Below are 24,336 nucleotides of genomic sequence, written 5' to 3'. Positions count from 1 at the left end.
ATATGTCGGGGTACATGCTCAAAAATTGTTTTTACTAATAAAAGTGTGTGTGATCAAAAGAGTTTGGAGACCACTGACTTAACAGTAATAAAACTGAAGATATGGAAACTCATTTACCAAACAAGAATTATTCCATTTTCAGTCCAATTATGAGTTATAACACTAAATTTTAAAGTAAGTTCCAATAATCCACCCCTTTCACTAATCATCTTTCCCTCTTCAAGTAAAGATAAATGTCACAGAACTACTTACTGTGTAGTCTGATGACTGAGATCTAAGCCCCTTGGAAAGAGCAGGAGGCTTTCCTGTAGTTGCAGGAGTCTGATTGAAGTTCAAAGCCATGATTTCTTCCAGTGACTTTAATGTTTCCTCTTCCTCATCACTGTCTAGGTTGTAACCTAAACTTTCTTCATCACTATCAAAATCACCCCTTAGTTTTCGTTTCAGTGCACTGCTACCTGCATTGGAATTTCCTGAACTCTCTCTTTCTGAAGGGGCTTTATCTGAAGGTGCTGCAGGGCTTGGGACACATGGCACAACTTCCAAAGCAGCAGGGGGAGACTTTGTAGGAGTGCCATATTCTGAGCGCAAAGGTCCCCCAGAAATTTTCCCTGAAGATACATTAGAATCAGCCTTATTAGTCTTTGCTTTGTGTTCCTTGTGTTTGGTGGATTCTGTAGAATGCCCAGAACATTCTTTAGATGAGGAACGCTCTTTATCTCTTTTAGAAACTGGAAGAGTACAATTTTTAGCATTTAATGGTACTAGAGAGGAACCAGCACTTGGAACATGGGAAAGTAAAGGTAGTTTTGTCTCCTTCTCCTTTGTCATGGAGCTAGTGGTTTTATTTTTCTGAGGGTTGCTAGCTTTTTTAATTGCAGACTTTTCCTGAGGTAAAGGTAAGTGGGGTTTCTGCATCTTAGTCTCCTTGGCACATGCCACTCGGATTTGGTCACTATTCCTGGTAGAATGGTGGCTAGAATTTGAAGGTGCTAAGCCTGCAGAAGAGCGATCAGTTTCATCATTCGGTTCCTTGGATAGATCTTCTAAGCGTAACACATCACCAGGTGTCTTCAGTGCAATATGTTTTATAAATTTTTCTTTCTGATGTGGTCCATCAGGACGCTTTTCAAGGAAGGACTCTTTTGCTTTTGGTATCATAGATTCTCTTGTGCTTTTCAGATCTGAGTCCACAGAGTTCCTTTTTCTTTTTTCAGGGAATTTATTCTGCTTAGCGCCTGCTAAAATTTAATTTTTCTTAGATTAGTGAAAAATATACTTTCCAACTTTAATAAAGTTTATTCAGTGAGTGTCTAGAATGTTTAAAATTCTAAGTATTAAGGCTGAGATGAGTCACCATGTATGGAATGCAGAAAAAGAATGTTATTTATCAACTGGATAAATACTGGTGTCCAAGAAATTTAAAGCTAATGACAAATGCTCATTTTTAATTCCAAAGCTATGAAAAGTTTACCACCTTAACATAATTAAAGATGCCACTCCCTAAAACAAACGACTGTATATTGGTACCAAGTTAAGGATTCCATAGGCACTTTTGGAAATTCTTTTAGACCTAGGACTACCTGGTTGCAGAAATGTAACACTTCTACATTTAAATGTATAGTACTTTAAAACACATATAGGATAAGCAGTTGAAGGCAGATAAATGTTATCTCTCATTAAAAAAAAAAATCACAGTGTGTCCCAATGCAGTATGACTGGTGTACTTACAAAAGGGAAAATTTGGAGACAAAGACAGACATGCACAGAGGGAATACAAAGTGAAAATACACAAGGAAAAGATGCTGTGTGACTGGAGTGATGCAGCTCTAAGTCAAGAAATGCCAAAGATTGCAGGCAAAAGCCAGAAGTTAGAAGTATTCTCCTCTAGAGTTGCCAGAGACATCATGGCCCTATTGATATCCTGATTTTAAACTTCTAGCTTCCAGAACTGTGAAACAATACTTTGTTGTTTTAAGACACCCTGGTTTTGGCACTTTGTTATGGCAGCCCTAGGAAACTAATATAAGCTATGTTTATTATAGCCCCATCCTGAAGTACTTTAATAACCACATACATTTGAATGAACCAGTTTTTAAAAATTCATATTGTGGGCTGAGTGCGGTGGGCCAAACCTGTAATCCCAGCATTTTGGGAGGCCGAGGTAGGCAGACCACTTGAGGTCAGGAGTTTGAGACCAGCCTAGCCAACACGGCGAAACCCTGTCTCTACTGAAAATACAAAAATTAGCCCGGCATGGTGGTGCGTGCCTGTACTCCCAGCTATTTGGGAGGCCAATGCAGGAGAATCGTTTGAACCTGGGAAGTGGAGGTTGCACTGAGCTGAGATGGCGCCACTGCACGCCAGCCTGGGCACCAGAGCGAGACTCCATTTAAAAAAAAAAAAAAAAAAAAATTCACTTTAACCTGGTGCAGTGGTGTGTGCCTATACAGTCCCAGCTACTCAGGAGGCTGAGGTGGTAAGATAACTTGAGCCCAGGAGTTCAAGACCAGCCTAAGTACCAAAGCAAGACTTCACCTCAAAAAAACCAAAATAACAACAACAACAACAACAACAACAAAAATTCACTATTTATACAATCGGTTATCCCCAAACCAGATTTCCCTAAATCAAATTTTCTGCACATGGACAGATGTCTCCACTCCCCAAGAGTTTGCTTGAAAAACCCAAAATGGCTAGGCACAGTGGCTCATGCCTGTAATCCCAGCACTTTGGGAGGCTGAGGCAGGAGGATCACTTGAGCTCAGGAGTTTGAGACCAGCTTAGGCAACATGGTGAAACACTGTCTCAACAAAAACTACAAAAATTAGCCGGGTGCGGTGGCATGTGCCTGTAGTCCCACCTACTTGGCAGGCTGAGGTGGGAGGACTGCTTGAGCCCCGTAAGGTTACAGTGTGCTATAATTGTGCCACTGCACTCCAGCCTGGGCACCAGAGTGAGATCTTGTGTCAAAATAAGTAAAATAAAATAAAGCCCCCCAAAACCAAACTTGAGAGTTAAGCAGTTATGATTTGGATAGCTTGATCAATATATAATCTGAAAAATTCAATTTATAAAAATGAAATTAACTAATTAATGAACAAATGCCCTTATCTCTGTTCTTTTACAGATATCTCCCATTACTCAAGGAAATCATTCCAACCCATTCAGTTTTCTGGGGTTAAATGTCTTATAAAAAAGGACAGGGGTCACAGGATGAGAAATTAAATGACTAAACAAAAGAGAAGATTTGGGGTACTGATTACCACACTTTTAAGTATGAGACTACAAAAAATGAGCTACAGAGCTGCCAGTTTAAGTTCTGTTCCATTTTTCTAGAGAAGTCAGATAATTTAAATACAGCAAGAAATGAGGAGAAATTCCTGCTTTGCTCAGGAATTATCCAGGGTTGATCCAGGAGGGGACAAACACTGTTTGTAGAAGATGTTTAGGATAAGTCAGCTTATTACGAGGTTTCATCATCTAGAATTAGAGAAAAGTGAATTGGTACTGCAGGTAGGATCCCCTTTAGCAAGCTCTTCAGGTCAGGTGATTAATTGCAAAATGTTCACAATTATTTTTGTATCCTTTGTTCAGCCTGTAGAGAATATTTGTTTTGCAACTTTTCAAATATTTCAAATATACTAATACATAAAATATTCATATAAGAGAGAGATTGAGTTGGTAAAAAGAAAGGAGGCTGGGCATGGTGGCTCACCCCCGTAATCCCAGCACTTTGGGAGGCTGAGGCAGGAGGATTGCTTGAGCCCAGGAGTTCAATGCTGCGAGTGAATTATAATTGCACCACTGCACTCCAGCCTAGGAAACAGTGAGACTCCATCTTAAGCAAAAGGAGAAATCCAATGGCCATTAATAGGTGATTGGTTATTAATCAGTTACGAAATGTACGAGCAACGGATTAAATTTCACCTCAGAATTCAGCCAAAAGACAGGGCTCTAGAAGACCAAAGGGCCAAATGCCTATGCTAACATTACTTCTGAAATCCCTGAACTTGTATGTGATTAATGATTGCATGATTACATACATCACCATGACAATTGATAAGTGTATTAACAAGATGAGCAAGACATACCATTTGGATTTTTATTTTTATTTATTTTTTTTGAGATTGAGTATTTGCTCTGTCACCCAGGCTGGAGTGCAGTGGCACCATCTCCACTCACTGCAACCTCCGCCTTCCAGGTTCAAGCAATTTTCCTGCCTTGGCCTCCTGAGTAGCTAGGATTACAGGCATGGGCACCATGCCCAGCTAATTTTTGTACTTTTAGTAGAGACAAGGTTTCACCATGTTGGCCAGGCTGGTCTCGAACTCCTGACCTCAGGTGATCCACCTGCATCGGCCTCCCAAAGTGCTGGGATTACAGGCATGAACCACCATGCCTGGCCTGGATTTTTTAATAACTTTGCCATCAGACACAATAAGCATTCTTCATGCTATCTAGAGTGAAATATCCCCTTGTCCTTTATATGCTGAAATTCTGTTGATGTTAGTCAACTGAAGTATAAATGTATATTTATTAAGAGTATACTATAATTATTAGTGATTATGAAATACATGCAGAAATATTAGTACTAAAAACGTAATTGAAGGCAACCATCATAAGTCAGCCTCTGAAAATATGTAGAAAGCATCTTTTCCAAGCAGTACTCAAAAACTTTGCTAGGTGGGATTATATAAATGAAACTACTTTAGCCACCATGAATGAAATTTGCAAATCCAGGAAATCAAAAGTTTTTAAAATCTTAAGTCAGACAAAAAAGAAAAGGAATAATGTGGTAGCCACACCACCAGTAGCAGCCCCTTATATAAAATAATATTTTGTTCTTCCATTAACTTTGGTGCAAAGTGATCATGTATTTAGTATTAAAAATGTGCAATACAGTGAGTGAAGAAGCAATCTCCTGGCTGAGAAATTCCTGTTCTTGTACAATAATGTCAAAATTCATTAAAATTTGGTCATAAAATCAGCAACATTATAAAAATTAAATAAACAAAAAACATATAAAACTTTAGATTTATTCCTGTATCCTAGAAGTTCCTTCTATTGAAGATTGATTTTACTAGTTGAGGGTGCTTGGTCAAAATGCAATGTACCTCTAAAATACAAATAAAATGAAGGAGTAGATGAAACCTGAAGGAGGAGTTAGAACTGTCTCTCTGTACTTCTGCTTTTCCATCTCTAAAAGTAAACCACCATAATAAAGTTATAAGGTTCAAATGAATTAAAAGCACATAAAATGGCATAGCACGCAGTAGGTACTCAATGAAAGTCAGCTATTATTATGTCCAATGTATCTTACTGAATGTGGGAATCTCCCTGTTTTTCAAAATGTATAATCATATCAGGAAAAAAATCTGATACACTAGACTATTAACTGTTGTTAGTTATGGAGACCTTTCATTTCTTGTTGCAAACTTCTGCAGTGTTTGTGCTTGAATCTTCTATTTTCTAGTTTTAAAAAACGATAAAATGTACTGAATTAACAGTAGGCTTATTATTTTATTTTTTTTCAATCATTAGATGCTAAAAGTACAAACTAATGTCATGTAGATAGCCTTGAAGTTTAATATTAAAAAGGGATCCTTGTATTTGAAATACTAGAGAACACTGCTTTTTATCACGGTAACAGTTTCAACCTTATACAAAGCATCTTCAACATAATACCAAGACCTCAGTCTATAATTCCAAGATTATAAGATTATGTTTCCTTGATGTAGCCAAGGATTCAGGAGACAACACTGAATACCAGTATGAGAAACATACTGTTAGGAACTCCTGAAGAAGGCAGAGAAGATTCAAGACAGATTACAAATTATACATACTAGGTCAGGCATGGTGGCTCATACCTGTAATCCTAGCACTTTGGGAGGCCAAGGCAGGAGAATCACTTGAGCCCAGGAGTTTGAGATTATCCTGGGCAACATGGCGAAACCTCGTCTCTACAAAAATACAAGAAATTAACCAGGCATAGTGGCCCACATCTGTAGTCCCAGCTACTCAGCAAGCTGAGGCAGGAGAATCATTTGAACCCAGGAGGTCAAGGCTTGCAGTGAGTCGTGATGATGCCACTGCATCCCATTCTGGGTGACAAAGAATAAGACCCTGTCTCAAAAACAAACCCAAATCTTAAGTACTAGATTCAGGGACTATTCTTTTTTATTATGATTTTACCAAACTCTTAAGTAATATGAGACACTGAATTCATCCCCAAGAAGGGAACTGCATATTTAAACAAATTTGTTTTAAAAAGCAGTGCCATTAAAATGGAAATTTATTTAGAAATTCATAAATTTAATTTTGATTCTACCTGAAGTAGGTTCCCATGAATCAGAAGAGGATCTTTTTCTTGAGAGATGTTCATTTTCCTATGAGCACAATGAGATAAAATTAATTAAGTGTTGGGAACAGCAAAGAATGTGAAGGCATTCTTCCTAACATTTAAACACAAATTTCTAGATTGAATAAGGCAAGCACCCACATTTGGAGGCAAAGCCTAATGTCTATAATAAAATAAAGATCTTAAGGTTTTTATCATAAAAATTAAGGGCATTTGTATCATAAAAATGGAAAAATATCATAAAAATGAAGTCAGTTTTCATAATGCTGATTTACATTTATGTCAATAATTCAAGAATAATATTATATTAGAACACTGTATTTTTGAGATAAGGTCTTGCTCTGTCACCCAGGCTGGAGTCACCCAGGCTGCAGTGCAAGCTCACTGCAACCTTAATCTCCTGTGCTCAAGCGAGCCTCCCACCTTAGCCTCCTAAGTAGCTAGGACAACAGGCACATGCCACCATGACTGGTTATTTATTTATTTATTTTTAGTAGAGCCAAGGTCTCGCTACGTTGCTCCGGCTGGTCTCAAACTCCTGAGCTCAAGCAATCCTTCCACCTAGGCCTCCCAAAGTGCAGGAAGCAGAAGGATCACTTGAGGCTAGCAGTTCAAGGCCAGCCTGGGCAGTATAGGGAGACCCTGTCTCTACAAAAAAATACAAAAATTAGTCAAATATGGTGGCATGTACCTGTAGTCTCAGCTACTTGGGAAGCTGAGGTGAGAACATCATTTGAGCCCAGGAGTTTGAGACTGCAATGAGACATGATCATGCCACAGCACTCCAGCATGAGTGACAGAGCAAGACTGTTTACAAATAAACAAATAAGACTATACTTGCCTTAAAAAAAAGAATGCTTACTTTTCTGACTAAAAAAGATCTTTGTTCCTGGTCTGAAAAAACTATGGATAAGAAACACTGCTTTACTGAGTTCGATGAAGGGCAACTGGAAGAAACCTAATGAAACCAGCTTCTACACAAACTGTACATAAATATTTCCTTCAGGAAAGACATCAATGTGATGTAACAACTCTTAAATACTTTTAAATTTAGTATTCTAAACGTGATATAGCAGTAGCAATGCTAATTCAATAATTCTTACACATACCACATTTGACAGGTTGTTCTTTCCAGGTATGACATCATTCTGTTTACTTGGTTCCTGCCTTGGTTTATATTTTCTTTCTATACTAGAAGATTTTAAGGAAAGATTGCTTGCTTCTGAGAAAGAATTTTCAGAGTTGATTCTCTGCTCCATTTGCTCCTTTCTCAACCTCTTTAGTTCTCGTTCTCTGCAGTAAGAAGCTAGTGACAACTGGAATTTAGCTCCCAGTGGGCTTTCTCCTGGGTGGTGCCTGGACAGGCTGCTCCTGCTGCTAAGACTTCTGGAGCTGTTCTTGAAGATGTCAGCTTCTGCTACTGTGGTCTGCTTTTTGGAGTCCGCATTGGTTTTGCCTCGATCTCTACCATTCTTCTCACTATTTTCATGAATGAATAGTGACTTCCTTCTTTCTGGGGATCGATGTTTTTTCTTTAGTGACTTCATCTCCTTTGGCAAGCGATATGAAGAAGGAACATAGATATTTGTTCCTTTGGCTAAATATTTGGAGGCTAGTGACACACAAGGCCGACGTGACTCATGTATACCATGATCTTCATGATGCTCTTTAACACCTTTCATGAAAGCTTCTATAATAGGGCTCTTTTCTGGTGGCACCCTTTTGGGTTTAGATTTTTTTGGTGAGGATAGTTTCCTTTCAAACTGCTCTGTCCCAGTGATAGACAATCTACTTCCTCCATATTTGGTGTTTGATTTTTGTGGTGAATCCAACATGTGTCTCTCTAAATAGCCAATTAAAACACATACAAATTGCATGTTACTAAAAGTAAAATATTTAACATTTCTCTAAATTATTAATGTTTAAAATATAAACTATACTAATGTTACCACAAAAATTTTCAAACCAACAACTTGGATAATGATACACACTTTATTGGGGGGTATAGGAGAAATTAAGATGTGATTTATTTGTTAAAAGACTTAGTTTCATAAAGCTCTCTTTTGGTACATCATATAACCTCCCTATGGCTCTATAAATTGCTGTATTAGATAATTAAAATAATATGTATTATGAACATTAAATTTTTGACTAGAATAAATTTTAAACGTAAGAAAACATAACAGCAAAAAGACTCTCCTCATGATATTTAGAACTTCAGTTTATCCTTGTTAAAAAAAATACTGCATTTTATTTCCAACTTTGAACACTACGTTTACTAAAACAGTTTAGAGTAGGTTTTAAAGTTGAATCTGTCTCTCTCCTCACCCCCAAATTAGCCCACAAAAAATGCTTCAACAGTGTACATACCTTGTTCTGAAGCTGGTTTGAAGAAATCTATAATTGACTGCTTCCTGAAAATAAAAGCATAATATGGCATCACATAAGCAAATACTAAAACCTCCATAATTCAGATTAAATGGAGAAAGTTAGATTTATAAAATAAAGGCTGGATTTCACTGTTTGGTTTAACTAATAAAGTTCTGACAACAGTAACAATGTTTTGCTAAACTGTTGATTTAAAAAACAGAAAATATAATGTATCACTTCCTATAGGAGTTCATTTATAAAAATACAACTGAGGTTTATGTTATTTACAGTACTTAAATAGGTAAGACTGGTGTGTAGACCCAAGGAATCAGTACAGAATGCTTCTTAAGACTGAAATGCTCACAGCTACATGGTAAAATGCAACATCTTGGGTATAAGCACATGAACCTACTTGTTCTCTGCAGACATTGATACAAAATAACTAATTAGTATCTAAGCACAGGGGTGTTTTAAAATTCAGAATAAAAAGCTAAAAAAAAAAAAACCCTCAATAGATGTATGCCAAATGAATAATGGGGATTATAAAAATGGAGTAAAACCTGAACAGACTCTCATAACAAGAGTAGAACAGTAGATGGTAGAACGGCAATATGGGTGATTTGGCTGATCTAGGGAATCAGTTGAAGAGGACTTCGCTGGACAAAGGAAGAAAAGTACCAAACTTATGCTACCCTCTTTATACATTACTTTAAGATGCTAATCCAAGTAACAGCAGAAATTAGAATGAATTGTCACGACTAGTTTCAAATTCTTAATTTTTTATCAAAGAATCCTTAAAATAGTTACAAAAATAACACATTGCTTGGGAAAAACACAAGGAGAAAAGGAAGAAGGTTAACAAGAATAACAAAAACCAAATTAATTTTTAAGGATTTCTGTACCCTAACGACTGGATTTTTCACTATCTGGTTTAACTAATCAAGTTCTGACATTGGCAATAATGCTAAAGTGAAATAGGAATCCATTATCAGAATTCGCATTCTGATTTGTTCACTGTATTTAGAGGTGTCAGCTGCAAAAAGTGGGATGTTATGATATGCTGAGCAAAAAATTAACTTTCTGGTAAATTTTGCTAAAATGTATCATTTTACTGAAAGAGAATAAGCTATAGACTCTTGATTTTCCTAAACATTCATCCACTATGAGGTTGGAATGCTCAGTGAAAACTCCAACAATTCAAGCTTCTTGAAGGTTACGCTTATTGTACACTTTACTGGTCACATTAGAAGAGCAATGCACATCTTTACTGGTTTACCAAGTCCATCATGCTTGTTTGAGATGTTGGTATAAAAGCTAAGTGCTTATGAGATGAATATGAGTGACAGGCTATGGAAGAATATATGCATTTGCTTACATAAATTATACTAGGCAAATTAACTCCACCAGAGTAAATGCTGGAGGTTCTGCAAAGAGGAGAAGGATGACACTTTGTTATTGATTGAGGAGAGATGGAAGGGACCCAGAAGCAGCGAATTTGTTGCAAACAACATCATTCTAAATGCATTTTACTAAATGTAACACTGTATCTCTTCCTTGAAATATTGGACCTCAGACTCCTCTTTGATTAATACACCAGAAAGAGAAAAAATGGTTTTGGTAAAACATACAAGAAACCTGTAAAATAACCATGAATGTAACTTTCAAGAGGTAAGTTCTCTAAGTTCATATGCACACAAATGTCCACTGCTTATTTAATAACTGGCTAAAAAAAACCCACCACAATTATAACAGTTTCACAAACCCTTATCTGAACCTTCTGAGGCCAAATGTGTTTTAGAATTCTGAATTTATCAGATTTTAGGAAGCGGATAACTTGGATGTATTATGGAAAGTCCCCAGTGGGGTCTGGTGCTGCAACCTGTAATCAAACCCACTGATATTTCTCCAGCAAAACATGAATATTCACACTTAATGGGATAAAGACCACAAACAGCCTTACATTAGTTCTGGTCACGTCTGGCTGCCAAGTAGATGTGGTGCCAAATTTACTGAAAACGTTTGGTTTTCATAGCTTTCTGGCTTTCAGAATTAAGATAAGGGATTGTGGGCCTGTACCACAGTATTAGAACATGAATATTATTAAAACTTATTACAATTTAACTTAAAATAAAAGACAGTACCAAGTTCGTAGGGAATTTAAACATGTTTTATTGTCAGAGGATGTCATTAGATGAAACTCCCCATCTCATTACATAGCTCCCACAAAATCTTTACAAAAAAATTGGCCTCTTGGAGAGGCGTGAAGTTACTGAAAGAGAAAACACGTCACATTCCAAATCTGTAAGTTCTTTTAAGTATGACTTAGCGTGCACGCTGGACTACAAAGTAATTCGTGGAAGGGATTCCCTCATCACAGGTTACATAATTTCACCCACAACATAGAAAAGGTTTATATTACTAAACCACTAGCATCAGTAGAACTGACAAGGTACAGAAAACGACCTAAATATGCATTAAGCAGTTAGGGTCCTGGGTCAAGCTCTTGCAAAGGAAAAAAATCACGTTCTTTCTACCTAAGGCGGGTTCTCCGTAGCTGTCCAGGCTGGTGGTCACTAGACCAAGAACAGCTGCCCAGCTACAGAGAAGCAAACTCCAACTCCCAGAAGCCCCTGCGCGGAGGCGGGGCGGGGGTTTGCCAGGCCCCGAAACGCCAACGCCTGAGTTCGCGGAGGATGGCGGGAACTGGAAGAGCGGCGATCTGCAGTCCTCCCCTCATACCCTTTCCCCCGCGACCCGGCCCCTTCTCAAGCCCTCTGCACGGTACCTGTCCCCAGGACTTTCTGTTCTCTTTCCCGCTGCAGCATGGGCGGTACTACCGGGTCTCAGATGGCAGCGCGGGGGCGACGACCCCGGGGCTGGGGATGAGGGGAAACCTGGCCTAGCGGGCATGCAGCGCCTTGTCATGTCGGCGCCGCTGGCGACGGCGGCATGAGCCGTGGCTGGAGAAGTTGGGTGCGTGGTTGCCGTCTTGCTGCTCGGACTCGGGGAGGCTGTCGGAGCAGAGGTGGGCGGCACCCCCTTCTCTCTTCATGGCGGTTCTCTCTTCGGAAGTGACTCCGGTGTGAGCGGGAAGGAACCTGAGGACCAGTAAGGGGCGGATCTTACTTCATGAGTCACGTCTTGATTGGTTGGCACGGTGGTCATTTCGGTGGTGGCGCAATAGGAAGCCGCAGCCTCTCTGGAGAAGGCGGGGCTTGGGGACGGGGGAGGAAGAAAACTCCCCCTCCCACCCCGTCACATGCACCGAGGGCGCGCGCCTCTGGTCCGGGCCGCCTCGGCCTTGGCGGACGCGCGGGGGCGGAAAGGCGCGGGCAGCCGCTGGCGCTGCGGCAGCTGACGACACCCGCCTGGTTGAAGGCGAGGGGTGAGGGTTTGCTGAAGCAAACCCTAGCCTGGCAGCTGCCTTCGGTGAGGATGGCCAACATTTGGGCTTCCTGTGTCACACAATTGTGTCTCAGAAATCCCCAGCTGTTCATTACATTGTCCCTTTAACATTTTAGGCCAAAGTGCCATAATACTGTCACAATTTCCTGGGGGATCTGCACAGCGCGATCCGAAGACTTGTCCATTCTATGAGGGTTCTTGTTGAGTGTCAGCGGTAGATTTTTTCTCTTTAAGAAGAAAAAAAAACCCTCAAAAAACTCCGTTGGAATAAAGACAGTTTTTAATCCACAAAAGCATTTTGTTTCTCACGAGTTACCATGAAGTCTGTGCAGCTGGCTTTCTTAAAGATTTTTTAAAGGAACACAAGGTCAGCTTTCAATTTTCCATGTTAAGCGTGGGCAGCATAGATGAGTAAAAGCTGCCCTTAATCTCCAACCCTCCTTTGTAAAGGGCTTGTGCTCTGGAGGCTATTAGCCATGGTTTTCCTTATAAACCGAGAGACTGGTCAGATTATCTCTGAACCTCAGCCTCCACATCTGTAAAATGGGCATTTTACTCCCTTTTCTGGGTAATTGTAAACCATAATAGAATAAAGCAGTGTACACTGCACAGTTCAGATTCTCATATAACACGTACTAAGCAAATTATAGTTCCCTTTTCTTCTCCAGATAGATTCTTACAGTGAATTTTACTTCTTACAAAATCTTCCAGAGACAGGTCAAATACTGTTGCAATAACTGTTAACCAAAATATCAATTTCAAGATGTCCAAGCTTTAATTGACAGAGTTATTTAATCAGTTGGATGGGGCCGGGTGCGGTGGCTCAAGCCTGTAATCCCAGCACTTTGGGAGGCCGAGACGGGTGGATCACGAGGTCAGGAGATCGAGACCATCCTGGCTAACCCAGTGAAACCCCGTCTCTACTAAAAAATACAAAAAACTAGCCGGGCGAGGTGGCGGGCGCCTGTAGTCCCAGCTACTCGGGAGGCTGAGGCAGGAGAATGGCGTAAACCCGGGAGGCGGAGCTTGCAGTGAGCCGAGATTGCGCCACTGCACTCCAGCCTGGGCGACAGAGCGAGACTCTGTCTCAAAAAAAAAAAAAAAAAATCAGTTGGATGGAAAAAATCTTAAATGATATAAAAGAATTTGGACAGGTCTTTCAAGTTTATTGTATAGAAATTGAACTGTTGGCCTGGTACAGTCACTCACGTCTGTAATCCCAGCAGTTTGGGAGGCCAAGGCAGGTGGATAGCTTGTGCCCAGGAGTTGGAGACTAGCCTGGGCAACATATCAAGACTCTGTCTCAAAAATACATAAATTAATTAAAATTTAGAAAAAATGAAATTGAACTGTTTTGGTCACTAAGCATGCCTGACTGACTCCAGGTTCACCTCCTTTTCCCTTCCCCTTTAGTCCCCAGGAGGAAGAATTAATAAGGAATAAAGTGGTCAAAAGCTGGCAAAGTAGAGGGTCAAAGGTAAACAGTGAACATACAGGTCTCACGTTCACCCCAAAAGCACGTATGTACAGCTGTATACTAGGTAGTGGTGGTGGAAGAAGGGAAGTGCCAAAATAGAGGGTACTTTTCTGCTCCTAATAGCTGAGAAGAGGTTTTTTACATAAAAAACATAATAGATGCTCAAAATGTGTTGAATGACTTATACATTTCCTTTTACATGTATTATTTCCTATCTCTTGATTTAGTACTTTCTGTTGGATGTTTTTACACTAGGAAATTTCTGTACTATAACAGAGCACATCTACAAAACATTTAATCCGGTTCATTTCATTGCATGCCTAATCGATAAAGAGTAATGCATAAAAACACATTCTGCATGATCATTTAGTTGCTTTTCTTGGATTATAGTACTTGAATCATCCAGCCTCCAAAGTATCACTTTAAAGCCTGTACTCAAACTACCAAACAATAGTTTTCTCATTTTCTTAATCTGAGTAACAGATTATGGAGTTAAGTGAGGCAAGAAATCCCTCGATCAATAAATGGAAATGGAGTCATAATGAAAACACAATTTAAAAAATATCTTCTTAACAGGAAGTAGTTATCTAAATCCTCACTAAGCATCAAGACTCTTCTTTGTTTAAGCTGTGTATGAAAGTGGTACAGATTTGGGTTGCAGGGTGAAATATGTTCAACGTACTAATAAGAACCCCAGGGAACTTCTAGGGCATAGGGCTCTTCTCCACCTCCCACCTCAAATAGTATTGGACAGTTTATTTTGTGTTTATAGCCTTTCTCCTAGTTTAAATCTGTACGTATATACCATGCACACGTGCGTGTGCACACATACTTATTGTAAGGGTTTTTTCCACTTTAATTTGTAGTGGGCTAAAAAGAGATGACCAGGAAACTGTACAGTAGGTAAAAGATTTAAAGAGTGCAGATGCGTGCTTAGGAGGAGCTAATAGGGGAGAGAAAACTAGGGTGGTGGGGGGCTAGTGGGGGGAAAGGACGTTGAACAATGTAACCAAACCCAATTAGAGACTTAAGACAAACTTCAGCTGGGATTTGGGGAAAAAAAAAAAAAAGAGAGAGAGAGAAAAAAATTAAGGCTGGATGACCATACAAGGCTAATTTGGGAAGATTTCTGGGCATGGGGATGGGATGAGGACGCAAAGATTGCAGAAATGGAGTGGCTTCTATGCACAAAGCTTCTGTCGGGGTACAGCTCAGCTCAGGTTAGCATCCTGCCTTGTTAAAGACAACAGGAGGAGGGGGCTCTGGCCTTGATGGAAAGGAATGGGACAGCAGCAGAAACAATGTTACATGAATAACAGATCAAATTTGCTGGGAAAGTCAAGCCCAACGTGGGAGTTCCTGAGAGGAGTGACAGTATAACTCATGCCAGAGATCTTAAGCAGTCACACAGAGAGAAAACAGCTTGGGCAGATTGGTTCACACAGTACCTTAGCAGACAGGGACTGAGAACAAAAGGTCAGTAAGTGACAGAGAATGTTACCAAAAAGCAAAGAACTCTAAAAGTAATTTCTGATTGTACCCAGTAATAAATTTTTGCTCTGAAATTGCCACACATTTAATTAACTCCAAGGCTCTTGTTGGAAGGTGTTTTAGGGCAGGCCAAGAAACAAAGACTGATTTGCTGTAGAACTGCTGTGGGGAGGTGAAGGTGAGAGGGTGGCCTGGGAAGGGGGATAAGGAACAGACTCAGGAAAACAGGAAATAATTAACTTGAAAGCCTGACAGAGAAAGACAGACCACGTGATGATCTCAAGAAGGGATGGCGAGCTCACAGCATCTCAAGATCCACACAAATCACTTTTCAAAAGGATGCCAAACTCAGAACTGCCCAAGTGCTTGGAAAAAGGACCTCCCAGGTTTAAGCAGCTGCTGGGGAAAAACCAAATGTAAAATAATATCATGTCATGTAACCTAACATTCTGGGAGTAATTAGTAGAGTTGTGCAAAAGCAGACCTAATGTGAAGGAACGTCCATTTCTTGTTCTATCATGATGGAATGGTGCGAGATAGTTTCCCACACTTCAGATATATGAGACACGTATTTGTGATTTTCAACATATCTGAATATTTCCTATACTATTTATTAATATTTTTCCTTAAATTGCTTTTTGAATTTAAGTACATATATTTTAGGAGAAAACTTTAAATCATTCCCATAAGTGGAAAATTAGTATGAATTTCCTAAAATGGAAGATAACTGTAAAAACTAATATTAGTAAAAATATATAACTAGCTTAAAAAATATAAATATATCCAAGTTTCTTCTGGAGTTATCTCGTTTACCAGTGGTGGTGATAGGCATTGATAGGTGTAGATATTACTCATACATCTGAAATATAAGAAACACTTTGGGAAATATTGGTTTTAGGGATTCTATCCCATACTTAGGTGTTTTTCACACCCGGTTAGCAACTCCTTAGAGGATTTTGAAATTGATGTAATAGGTTACAGACCATGTTTTTGAAAAAGAAAAAGACAATGGAATAGAGAATGTCTGTTCACTGCATACAACATATGGGCATGTGTTGTTTTGCAACATTTTTACTTCTTCAACTGTATATATATATAAAATATGGTAGTGATGTAAAAGGTATTCCTGTGGCCCCTGCTGTGGGCCATGGTCAAAATATTTAGAAGTCACTGCTATAATCTGTGTTCATTTTTCATACTTCTGTGTATTGGTGGCACTGAACAGGCAAGGCTGGAGTGCAGTGGTGCAATCATGGCTCATTGTAGTCTCAACCTCCTGGGCTCTAGTGATTCTCCCACCTTAGCCTCTCGAGTAGCTGGGACTAGAGGCACATGCCGCCATGTCCAGCTAATTTTAAAAATTTTGTAGAGACGGGGTCTTGCTGTGTTGCCCAGGCTGATCTTGAATTCCTGGGCTCAAGTCATCCTCCATCCTCACCTTCCCAGAGTGCTGGGATTACAGGCATGAGCTGCTGCACCCGGCCAAGAGTTGTTCAAAGACATGGAGCAACATTTAAAAACCAAGAGATTTCACACAAAATTCTAGATTTCTGGCTTCAAGTGGTACAAAGAGTGGTCTGGCACTTATGCTTACAGGGGCTAGGTAGGTAACTGAAGTAAGTGAATCAGGTCAACTTCCCTAACTTTTATAAAGCCTCGGGATTAAAGAAATATTTCTTAACAGCAATGACAATGGCCAACGCTTACTGAACCTTATGGGCCAGGGACTGTTCTAAGCACTTCATGAGTACTGACTCATTTAATCTTCACCAAATTCCTACAAATTAGAAAATGGTGATCTTTGTCTAGTGTCTGCACAGGCATGATAATAAAAGGCACCTACTACTGAGCCTCAGTGAGGAGTGGGGCAGTACTGTAGAACCAGAGAGCACATTCCCCACTAAATGGAGGCAGCCTCTCCAGGCTACAGCTTCCATGTGGGAATGCAAGCCCAGAGTTGCCTCCTCTCCTCTCAGTGTCAACCCCTGGGGAGTGGTGGGTGAGACATGACAGACCTGCAGTCAAAGCATGCAGCCCCTAGTGTCTTGACATATACCCTAACATTTGTTTATTTCTATAGTACTATGAGATCATGGTCTCTTAAAGCAAATGTCTCTTGGGGCCAAAGAGGAGAAAATAGTGAATGCTTTTGGTTCCCAGTGCAGTGTTACAGAGAGTAGGCAAGAATGTCACTCAGGGCTTCATACTTAAAGAAATTGCTGTACTTTACTTATGAATAATACCTATGGGAATTTAAAAGGACCAGTGGCCAATATCTATCAAAAATATCAAATGAACATGTCCTTTGACCCAGCAATTCCCCTTCTAATATATTTTAGATACGTACTTCTGTGTTCACAAAGATGGATGTGTAAAGGTACTCATTGCAGCAATATCAATAGCAAAAGACTGAAAGGGAACTGAATAGTCCAGCAACAGGGGACTAGTTGAATAAATGCTCACCTACACAGTAGAATATTAGGCTGCTTTTAGGAAGTCTGAGTTAGATACACAGGATGTTTTGTGGTTAAACGTGCAAGGCCTGGGGCTCTACTGCCTGGGTTCAAATCCCAGCCCTGCCACTCAGTAGATCTATGACCTTGAGCAAGTTAGCCAACCTCTCTGTGCTACTGTGCTCATACGTAATAGGAAATGATGATACAGGTAGTATCTGCCTCATAAGGTTTTGTGAATTTTAAGTGAGTTAATACACAGCTAATTGATCACAGCCAGTTACAGATTTCTTTGTTCCTTCTCCACTCCCACTACTTCACTTGAGTAACCTTAAATTTTTTTTTTGAGACGGAGTCTTGCCCTGTCGCCCATACTGGAGTGTAGTGGTGCCATCTCAGCTCACTGCAGCCTCCGCCTCCCAGGTTCAAGCAATTCTCCCTCCCGCCTCAGCCTCCCGAGTAGCTGGGATTACAGGCACGTGCCAGCACACCCAGCTAATTTTTAAATTTTTAGGAGAGATGGGGTTTCGCTGTGTTGGCCTGGCAGGTCTCAAACTCCTGACCTCAAGTGATCCACCTACCTCAGCCTCTCAAAGTGCTGGGATTACAGGAGTGAGCCACTGCGCCTGGCCTAGAAAAAAAATTTTTTTTTAATGAGTTAATACACAAGTAGAACAGTGCCTGGCATGTAATAAATATAAGGTTAAGTGATTGTTACTTGTAATATAAGCTAGTGTGGAATAATCTCTAAGATATATTAAGTGAAAAAATTAAGTTGCAGGCCGGGCGTGGTGGCTCACACCTATAATCCAGCACTTTGGGAGGCTGAAGCAGGTGGATCACTTGAGGCCAGGAGTTCAAGACCAGCCTGGCCAACATGGTGAAACCCTGTCTCTACTAAAAATACAAAAATTAGCAAGGTGTAGTGGCATGCCTCTGTAATCCCAGCTGCTCCAGAGGCTGAGGCATGAGAATCGCTTGAACCCAGGAGGCGGGGGTTGCAGCGAGCCAAGATCATGCCACTGCACTCCAGCCTGGGTGAGAGTGAGACTCCATCTCAAAACAAAAAACAAAACAAAAAAATTAAGCTGCAGAACAGTGTATGTTACTATTATACATATGTTGTTGTTCATATAATTAAAAGCGGTTATTTGCATGTATACACTAAGACTATCTCTGGAAGGGTGCTGTGCTTCCTAAGTGATTTTCTTTTCTTTTTCTTTCTTTCTTTTTTTTTTTTTTTGAGACAGGGTCACACTTTGTTCCCCAGGCTGGTGTGCAGTGGTGTGGTCACTGCAGCCTCCCAGGCTCAGGTGATCCTCCTACCTTAGCTTCCTCAGTAGCTGGAACTACATGCATGCGCCACTATGCCCAGCAAATTTTTGGTATTTTTTGTAGAGACAAGGTTTCACCATGTTGCTCAGGCTGGTCTCAAACTCCTGGGCTCAAGCCATTGGCCCACCTTGGCCTCCTGAAGTGCTGGGATTATAGGCGTGAGGCACTGTGCCTGACCCTAAGTGATTTCTTTCTTTTATTTTCTTTTCTTTGTTGTTGTTGTTGTGTTGTTTTGAGATGGGGTCTCCCTCAGTTGCCCAGGCTGGAGTGCAGTGGCACAATCTCGGCTCACCACAACCTCCACCTCTTGGGTTTGAGCAATTCTCATGTCTCAGCATCCCGAATAGCTGGGACTATGGGTGTGCGCCACCACACCTGGCTTATTTTTGTATTTTTTGTAGCGACAGGGTTTTGTCATGTTGGCCAGGCTGGTCTCGAACTCCAGACCTCAAGTGATTTGCCTGCCATGGCCTCCCAAAGTGCTAGGATTACAGGTGTGAGCCACCATGCCTGGCCCTTAAGTGATTTTCTAACTGCAGCCTAGTATTCTACTGTGAATGAGCATTTATTTAACTAGTTCCCCATTACTGGACTAGTTAGTTCCCTTTCAGTCTTTTGCTACTGATAATGCTGCAGTGAATACTTTTATATATCTATCTTTGTGAACATGGAAGTATGTATCTAAGATACATTAAAACGGGAATTGTCAGTTCAAAGGAATGTGCATTTTATATTTTTGATAGATATGGACCATTGGCTCTTTTAAATGTCCAGCTTGCTCATAGGTAAAGAAGCTTATGACAGTGGTTGCCTTTAGAGAGAGAGGTTTTCCCTTATTTGTAAAATTTATATTTTATCCACTGCATATATAATTTTTCCAAGGAAATATGTGAATACATATCCATATTTTTTAATGTCTGTGTATCTCATTTAAAAAAGGACTTTTTAGATGAAAAGTTATACAAAGTGCTATGTTAAATGCTTTCAGAGAAGGCCTTGCCAGATGGCCTCTGCTATCTCTACTAGCCTCTGCTCATGTCTCTGTCTCCCTTTCTCAGGACCTCACCACTGAGAAATCCCCACTCTTACTTGCTCCTTGTGGGCAGTGTGGGAGCCAGCCTGATAGGGGATTTGGTAGCTGAAACATCTGTTGCTGGGTTCTCAAACTCAGTGTATTTAAAACATAACTCTGTCTTCCCTCCCCAAACCCCAAATTTGATGCTGTCCCCTCCATTATTCTCATCTCAGTGAATGATTTTTTCTTCTCCCCCGACCTGTCACCCAAGTCAGATATGTGGGAGTCCTACTAATCTCTCCCTCTGTCAGCTTCAGACCCTACTGTTATCATCACTAAGTCTCATTGATTTTCACACGAAATAGCACTGGTTTCCTTTCTTCTCTCCTACACACACACACACACACACACACACACACTCCTATATGATTCTTTTTAGAAATGTAAAAGGTATAGACAAACACAAATAATAATATTACAAACCCATATGCACCACTCTGAACTCACAACTGTTAACATTTTATCCAGTTACTTCTTTGCTGGTCTTTTTGTTTTTATAATAAAACATTACAGGTCCTAGGCCAGGCATGGTGGCTCACACCTGTAATCCCAGCACTTTGGGAGGCCGAGGCGAATGAATCAAAGTCAAGAGATCAAGACCATCCTGGTCAACATGGAGAAAACCCCGTCTCTACTAAAAATACAAAAATTAGCTGGGCGTGGTGGTGGATGCCTGTAGTCCCAGCTACTCGGGAGGCTGAGGCAGGAGAATCACTCGAACCTGGGAGGCGGAGGTTGTAGTGAACCAAGATTGCGTCACTGCACTCCAGCTGGTGACAAAGCAAGACTCTGTCTCAAAAAAAAAAATAAAAAGAAGGAAAAAAAAATTACGGGTCCTTTTTCCACTATCAGCCCCAGGTTAATTCTGCTCTCCACCACTATTGTGATTTTAAAGTCCATGAAACATTTTAATATACATATATATTTAATCATACAGAATATATAGGATTATTTTGTATATGCTTGAAAAATATGCATACATATACATTTTATTTATGTATGCCAGTTAATGTCACATTTTATTTGTCTGTTACAAACAGTGCTGTTATGGACATCTCTGTACATGTTTCTTTGTGCCCATGTGCAAGAATTTCTGTGGGTTATATAATCAGAAGGGAAATTACTGGGTCATAGGGTATTTGCATTATCAAGTTTATTGTATGCTGCAAAATTGCTTTCCATAAATGGCTGAATTAATGTACAATCCCACTAGCAATGTATGAGAGCACTGTTCTCCTTATGTCCGCTCCAATATTTGAAATCATTATCCTTTTTTTTTTTTTTTTTTTTTTTTTTGCTAACCTGAAGGGTGAAAGTGGTTTCTCATTGTTTTATTTTGCATTCCCTTAATTATTAACTTGAATATCTCTTTCGACATCTTTGGGGAGCCCATTTAGATTCTTCTTTTGTTAATTGCCTATTTGTAAATTTCACCCATTTTCTACTGTATTGTTTATATTTTTCTCTTTTTTTGAGACAGAGTCTTGCTCCGTTGCCCAAGCTGGAGTGCAGTGGCATGATTTTGACTCACTGCAACCTCTGCCTCCTGGATTCAAGTGATTCTCTTGCCTCTGCCTCCTAAGTAGCTGGGACTACAGGCGCCCGCCACCACGCCCGGCTAATTTTTTGTATTTTTAGTAGAGACAGGGTTTCACCGTGTTAGCCAGGATGGTCTCAATCTCCTGACCTTGTGATCGGGTGGCCTCGGCCTCCCAAAGTGCTGGGATTACAGGCGTGAGCCACCATGCCCGGCGTTGTTTATATTTTTCTTATTGGTTTGTGAGTTTTTTAAAAATACGTATTTTGAGTACTCCTTTCTATCTCGTCTGCTTCACCCCTGTACAGGTCCTGGTCTGTCCTTGCAAAGTCTTTTGAAACAGCTTCCAAATTGGTCTCCTGTCCTTCAGTTTTTCCCTTCTTCGATCCATCTTACACATTGCAGCATGAACTGTCTTTCTAATAAGCAAATCTGAGCACGCTACTCCCAAACTCATTACCAACAAGCAAATAAAACAAAAACATCATCATCAACAACAACAAAATCAAATAAAACCCCCTAACACATTTTAACGTTTGCCATGCTACATACTCTATGATCTGGTCCCTCTGTACCTCTGCTTGTGTCATCATACTGTTCCTCCCCATGCGTCTTACGTTGAGCTGACTGGCCATTCTTTGAACACATCAGCCTCATTCATACTTCTGAGCTTTTGTGCAAGCCGCTTGTACTGTTACTTGTCCTCCTAGTAAAAATCTTCTTGACATCCCTGAAGGGGCCTAGTTGCTCCTGGCTGAACTCTCATATTCACTATGACTCTACTATAATATTTATGACCTTGAATTAAAATAATTTATTGTATATATGTCTTCTCTTTAGATTGAAAGCTTCAACTAGACAGGGCTCTGTCTGTTCACCTCTAGAGGCAGTATAGGCTCGGTGTGGTGGCTCGTTCCTGTAATCTCAGCACTTTGGGAGGCTGAGGCAGGAGGGTCACTTGAGCTCAAGAGTTTGAGACCAACCTGGGCAACATAATGAGACTATGTCTCTACAAATATAACAAAAGCCAGGCCTGGTGGTGCATGGTGTAGTCCCAGCTACTTGGGTAGCTAAGGTGGGAGGATTGGTTAAGCCCAGCAGGTCATGGCTGTAGTGAGTGAGTGTGCCACTGCACTCCAGCCTGGGTGACAGTGAGACGCTGTCTCAAAAAAAAAAAAAAAAAAAGAGACAGTATAGCAGAGTGGTTAGGAGTGGGGGACTCTGAAGCCAGACTGCCTAGGTTTGAATCTTAACTTTTGTTACAGTTCAGAAGGTACTCTCTGTGCTTCAGATTCCTCATTTGTAAAATGGAAATAGTAATAGTACCCTTCTCAATGGCTTGTATTAAATCAGTTAGCATATATAAAGTGCTTATATTGGGAGACCAAAGTGGGAGGATCGCTTGAAGCCAGGAATTCGAGACCAGCGTGGGTAACAAAATGAGACTCCCATCTTTACAAAATAATTTAAAAAGTAGCCAGGTAAGGTGGTGTCTGCCTGTAGTCCCAGCTGAGGTAGGGGAATCGCTTGAGCCCAGGAGTTGTAGGCTGCAGTGAGCTATGATCACAAGGCTGCACTCCAGCCTGGATGACAGAGCAAGACTCTGTCTCTTAAAGCGCTTATAATAATGTCTGATATCTAGTAGCTCAATAAAGGTTAATTCTGATTATCCCTATTTATTAACTTATTATTAAGAACTATTTTATTTATTCATAGTAGGCACTTGGCATGCTTGCATGAAGGCCTTGTTGACTTGCCCTGGATGTCTTAATGCCTTTTTTAGAATTAGGACTGAGGATGTTGAAACATCTGTCCACTGAAATTGGGGTAGTACATTCTCCATGGAGGCTAGCTCTTACAACTGAGTTAGTTCCCCCAGCCTGTCTGCTTGCCTAGCCCCAACTTCCCTTGATTTTTTGACACAAGGCCCATTCCTCAAAAGGTGATTCCTAGGGCAAGGGGATGCAGTTGGTGCAGGGACAGAGCTAGCCTATGTGGCACTTGAACATTTCCGACTAAAGTTCTAGGAGTAATCCCCTGTGGTCACTTAGTCCTGGTTTGGGCCTTAGTCGATAGTGCCCTCCTTCTTCCTTCTTTCCCCATCCCCTCCATCCCAGGCACTTACTTCCCAGCCAGAAACAACTGGAGACATTATAAAAATGCATTGCATTAGATGAACCTGAGAACATTCTCTGCATTTTAAGGAACTAGGCTAGCCACTTTGTGAGACTTCCACCCCAGTCCTCTCCAGGTCACTCACCAAATCTGTCTTTTTCCTCTTCTGTTTGCTCTTGAAGCAGGCTTTATTCTGAGGTCCCAACATGTGATAAACCCAAACCATCCGTTCCAAGATTTCCCCAGAATCTCTAGTTTCCCGTGTTGGAGTCTCATATATTCTTTATCATAGTGTTCTCTTTCTGAACTCTTCCTAGCACAAAATTCTCACTTTGTGTTATTCTTATGACCAGAGCAGAAACAAACCTTTCCTGAGTAGTCAGGAGCAGGAAAATGTCCTTTGTTTTTGTTTTGTAGAGCATGCCTAGAAATGCCGCACCTGAGTTTCTAGAGGCCCTTAGAATGCTGCTGGCTTAGATCACAAATGAAAAATTCAGATGTGGACAGGTGTGGAAAGTCAAGGGATCAGCCTGGGGAATTCTGGGTGTCTCCAATTCGGCAGAACAAATGGCAAAACAACAGGTGTCCACAGATGTACCCGACCCATGAGGCACTCATATTCAAAACTTGCTTTGAGATTACATTTTCTCATGAAATCTGCCCCTTCTTTCTGCAGTACCCACCACCCAATCTCTACAAGGTTTGGGAAATTATGCA

The 24,336-nt window shown here is 40.5% G+C and overlaps 1 protein-coding gene across 4 annotated transcripts in view; it reads right to left on the bottom strand.

The window, feature by feature from the left end:
* SLF2 (SMC5-SMC6 complex localization factor 2) overlaps nt 1-24,041 on the bottom strand; it is a 64,158-nt gene extending 40,117 nt beyond the window's left edge. For 2 of the 4 annotated variants that reach the window (XM_007963868.3, XM_007963867.3), the window contains exons 1-5: nt 11,517-11,804; nt 8,732-8,775; nt 7,471-8,204; nt 6,332-6,389; nt 253-1,241 (exon numbers count right to left, since the gene is read on the bottom strand). In XM_007963868.3, the coding sequence (XP_007962059.1) occupies nt 253-1,241; nt 6,332-6,389; nt 7,471-8,204; nt 8,732-8,775; nt 11,517-11,656 (1,965 nt within the window). In that variant the 5' untranslated portion in view covers nt 11,657-11,804. Of the gene's footprint in view, nt 1-252; nt 1,242-6,331; nt 6,390-7,470; nt 8,205-8,731; nt 8,776-11,516; nt 11,805-23,764 lie in introns of those variants that run through there. The other 2 variants (XM_073019277.1, XM_007963869.3) reach the window with 2 other exon arrangements.
* Between the last annotated feature and the right edge of the window lie 295 nt (nt 24,042-24,336).

This window comes from Chlorocebus sabaeus, chromosome 9, assembly GCF_047675955.1.
Source record: "Chlorocebus sabaeus isolate Y175 chromosome 9, mChlSab1.0.hap1, whole genome shotgun sequence".
NCBI classification, from domain to species: Eukaryota; Metazoa; Chordata; class Mammalia; order Primates; family Cercopithecidae; genus Chlorocebus; species Chlorocebus sabaeus.
Note: the sequence above shows the minus strand (reverse complement) of the source record. Positions and strands in the feature narration are given on the sequence as shown.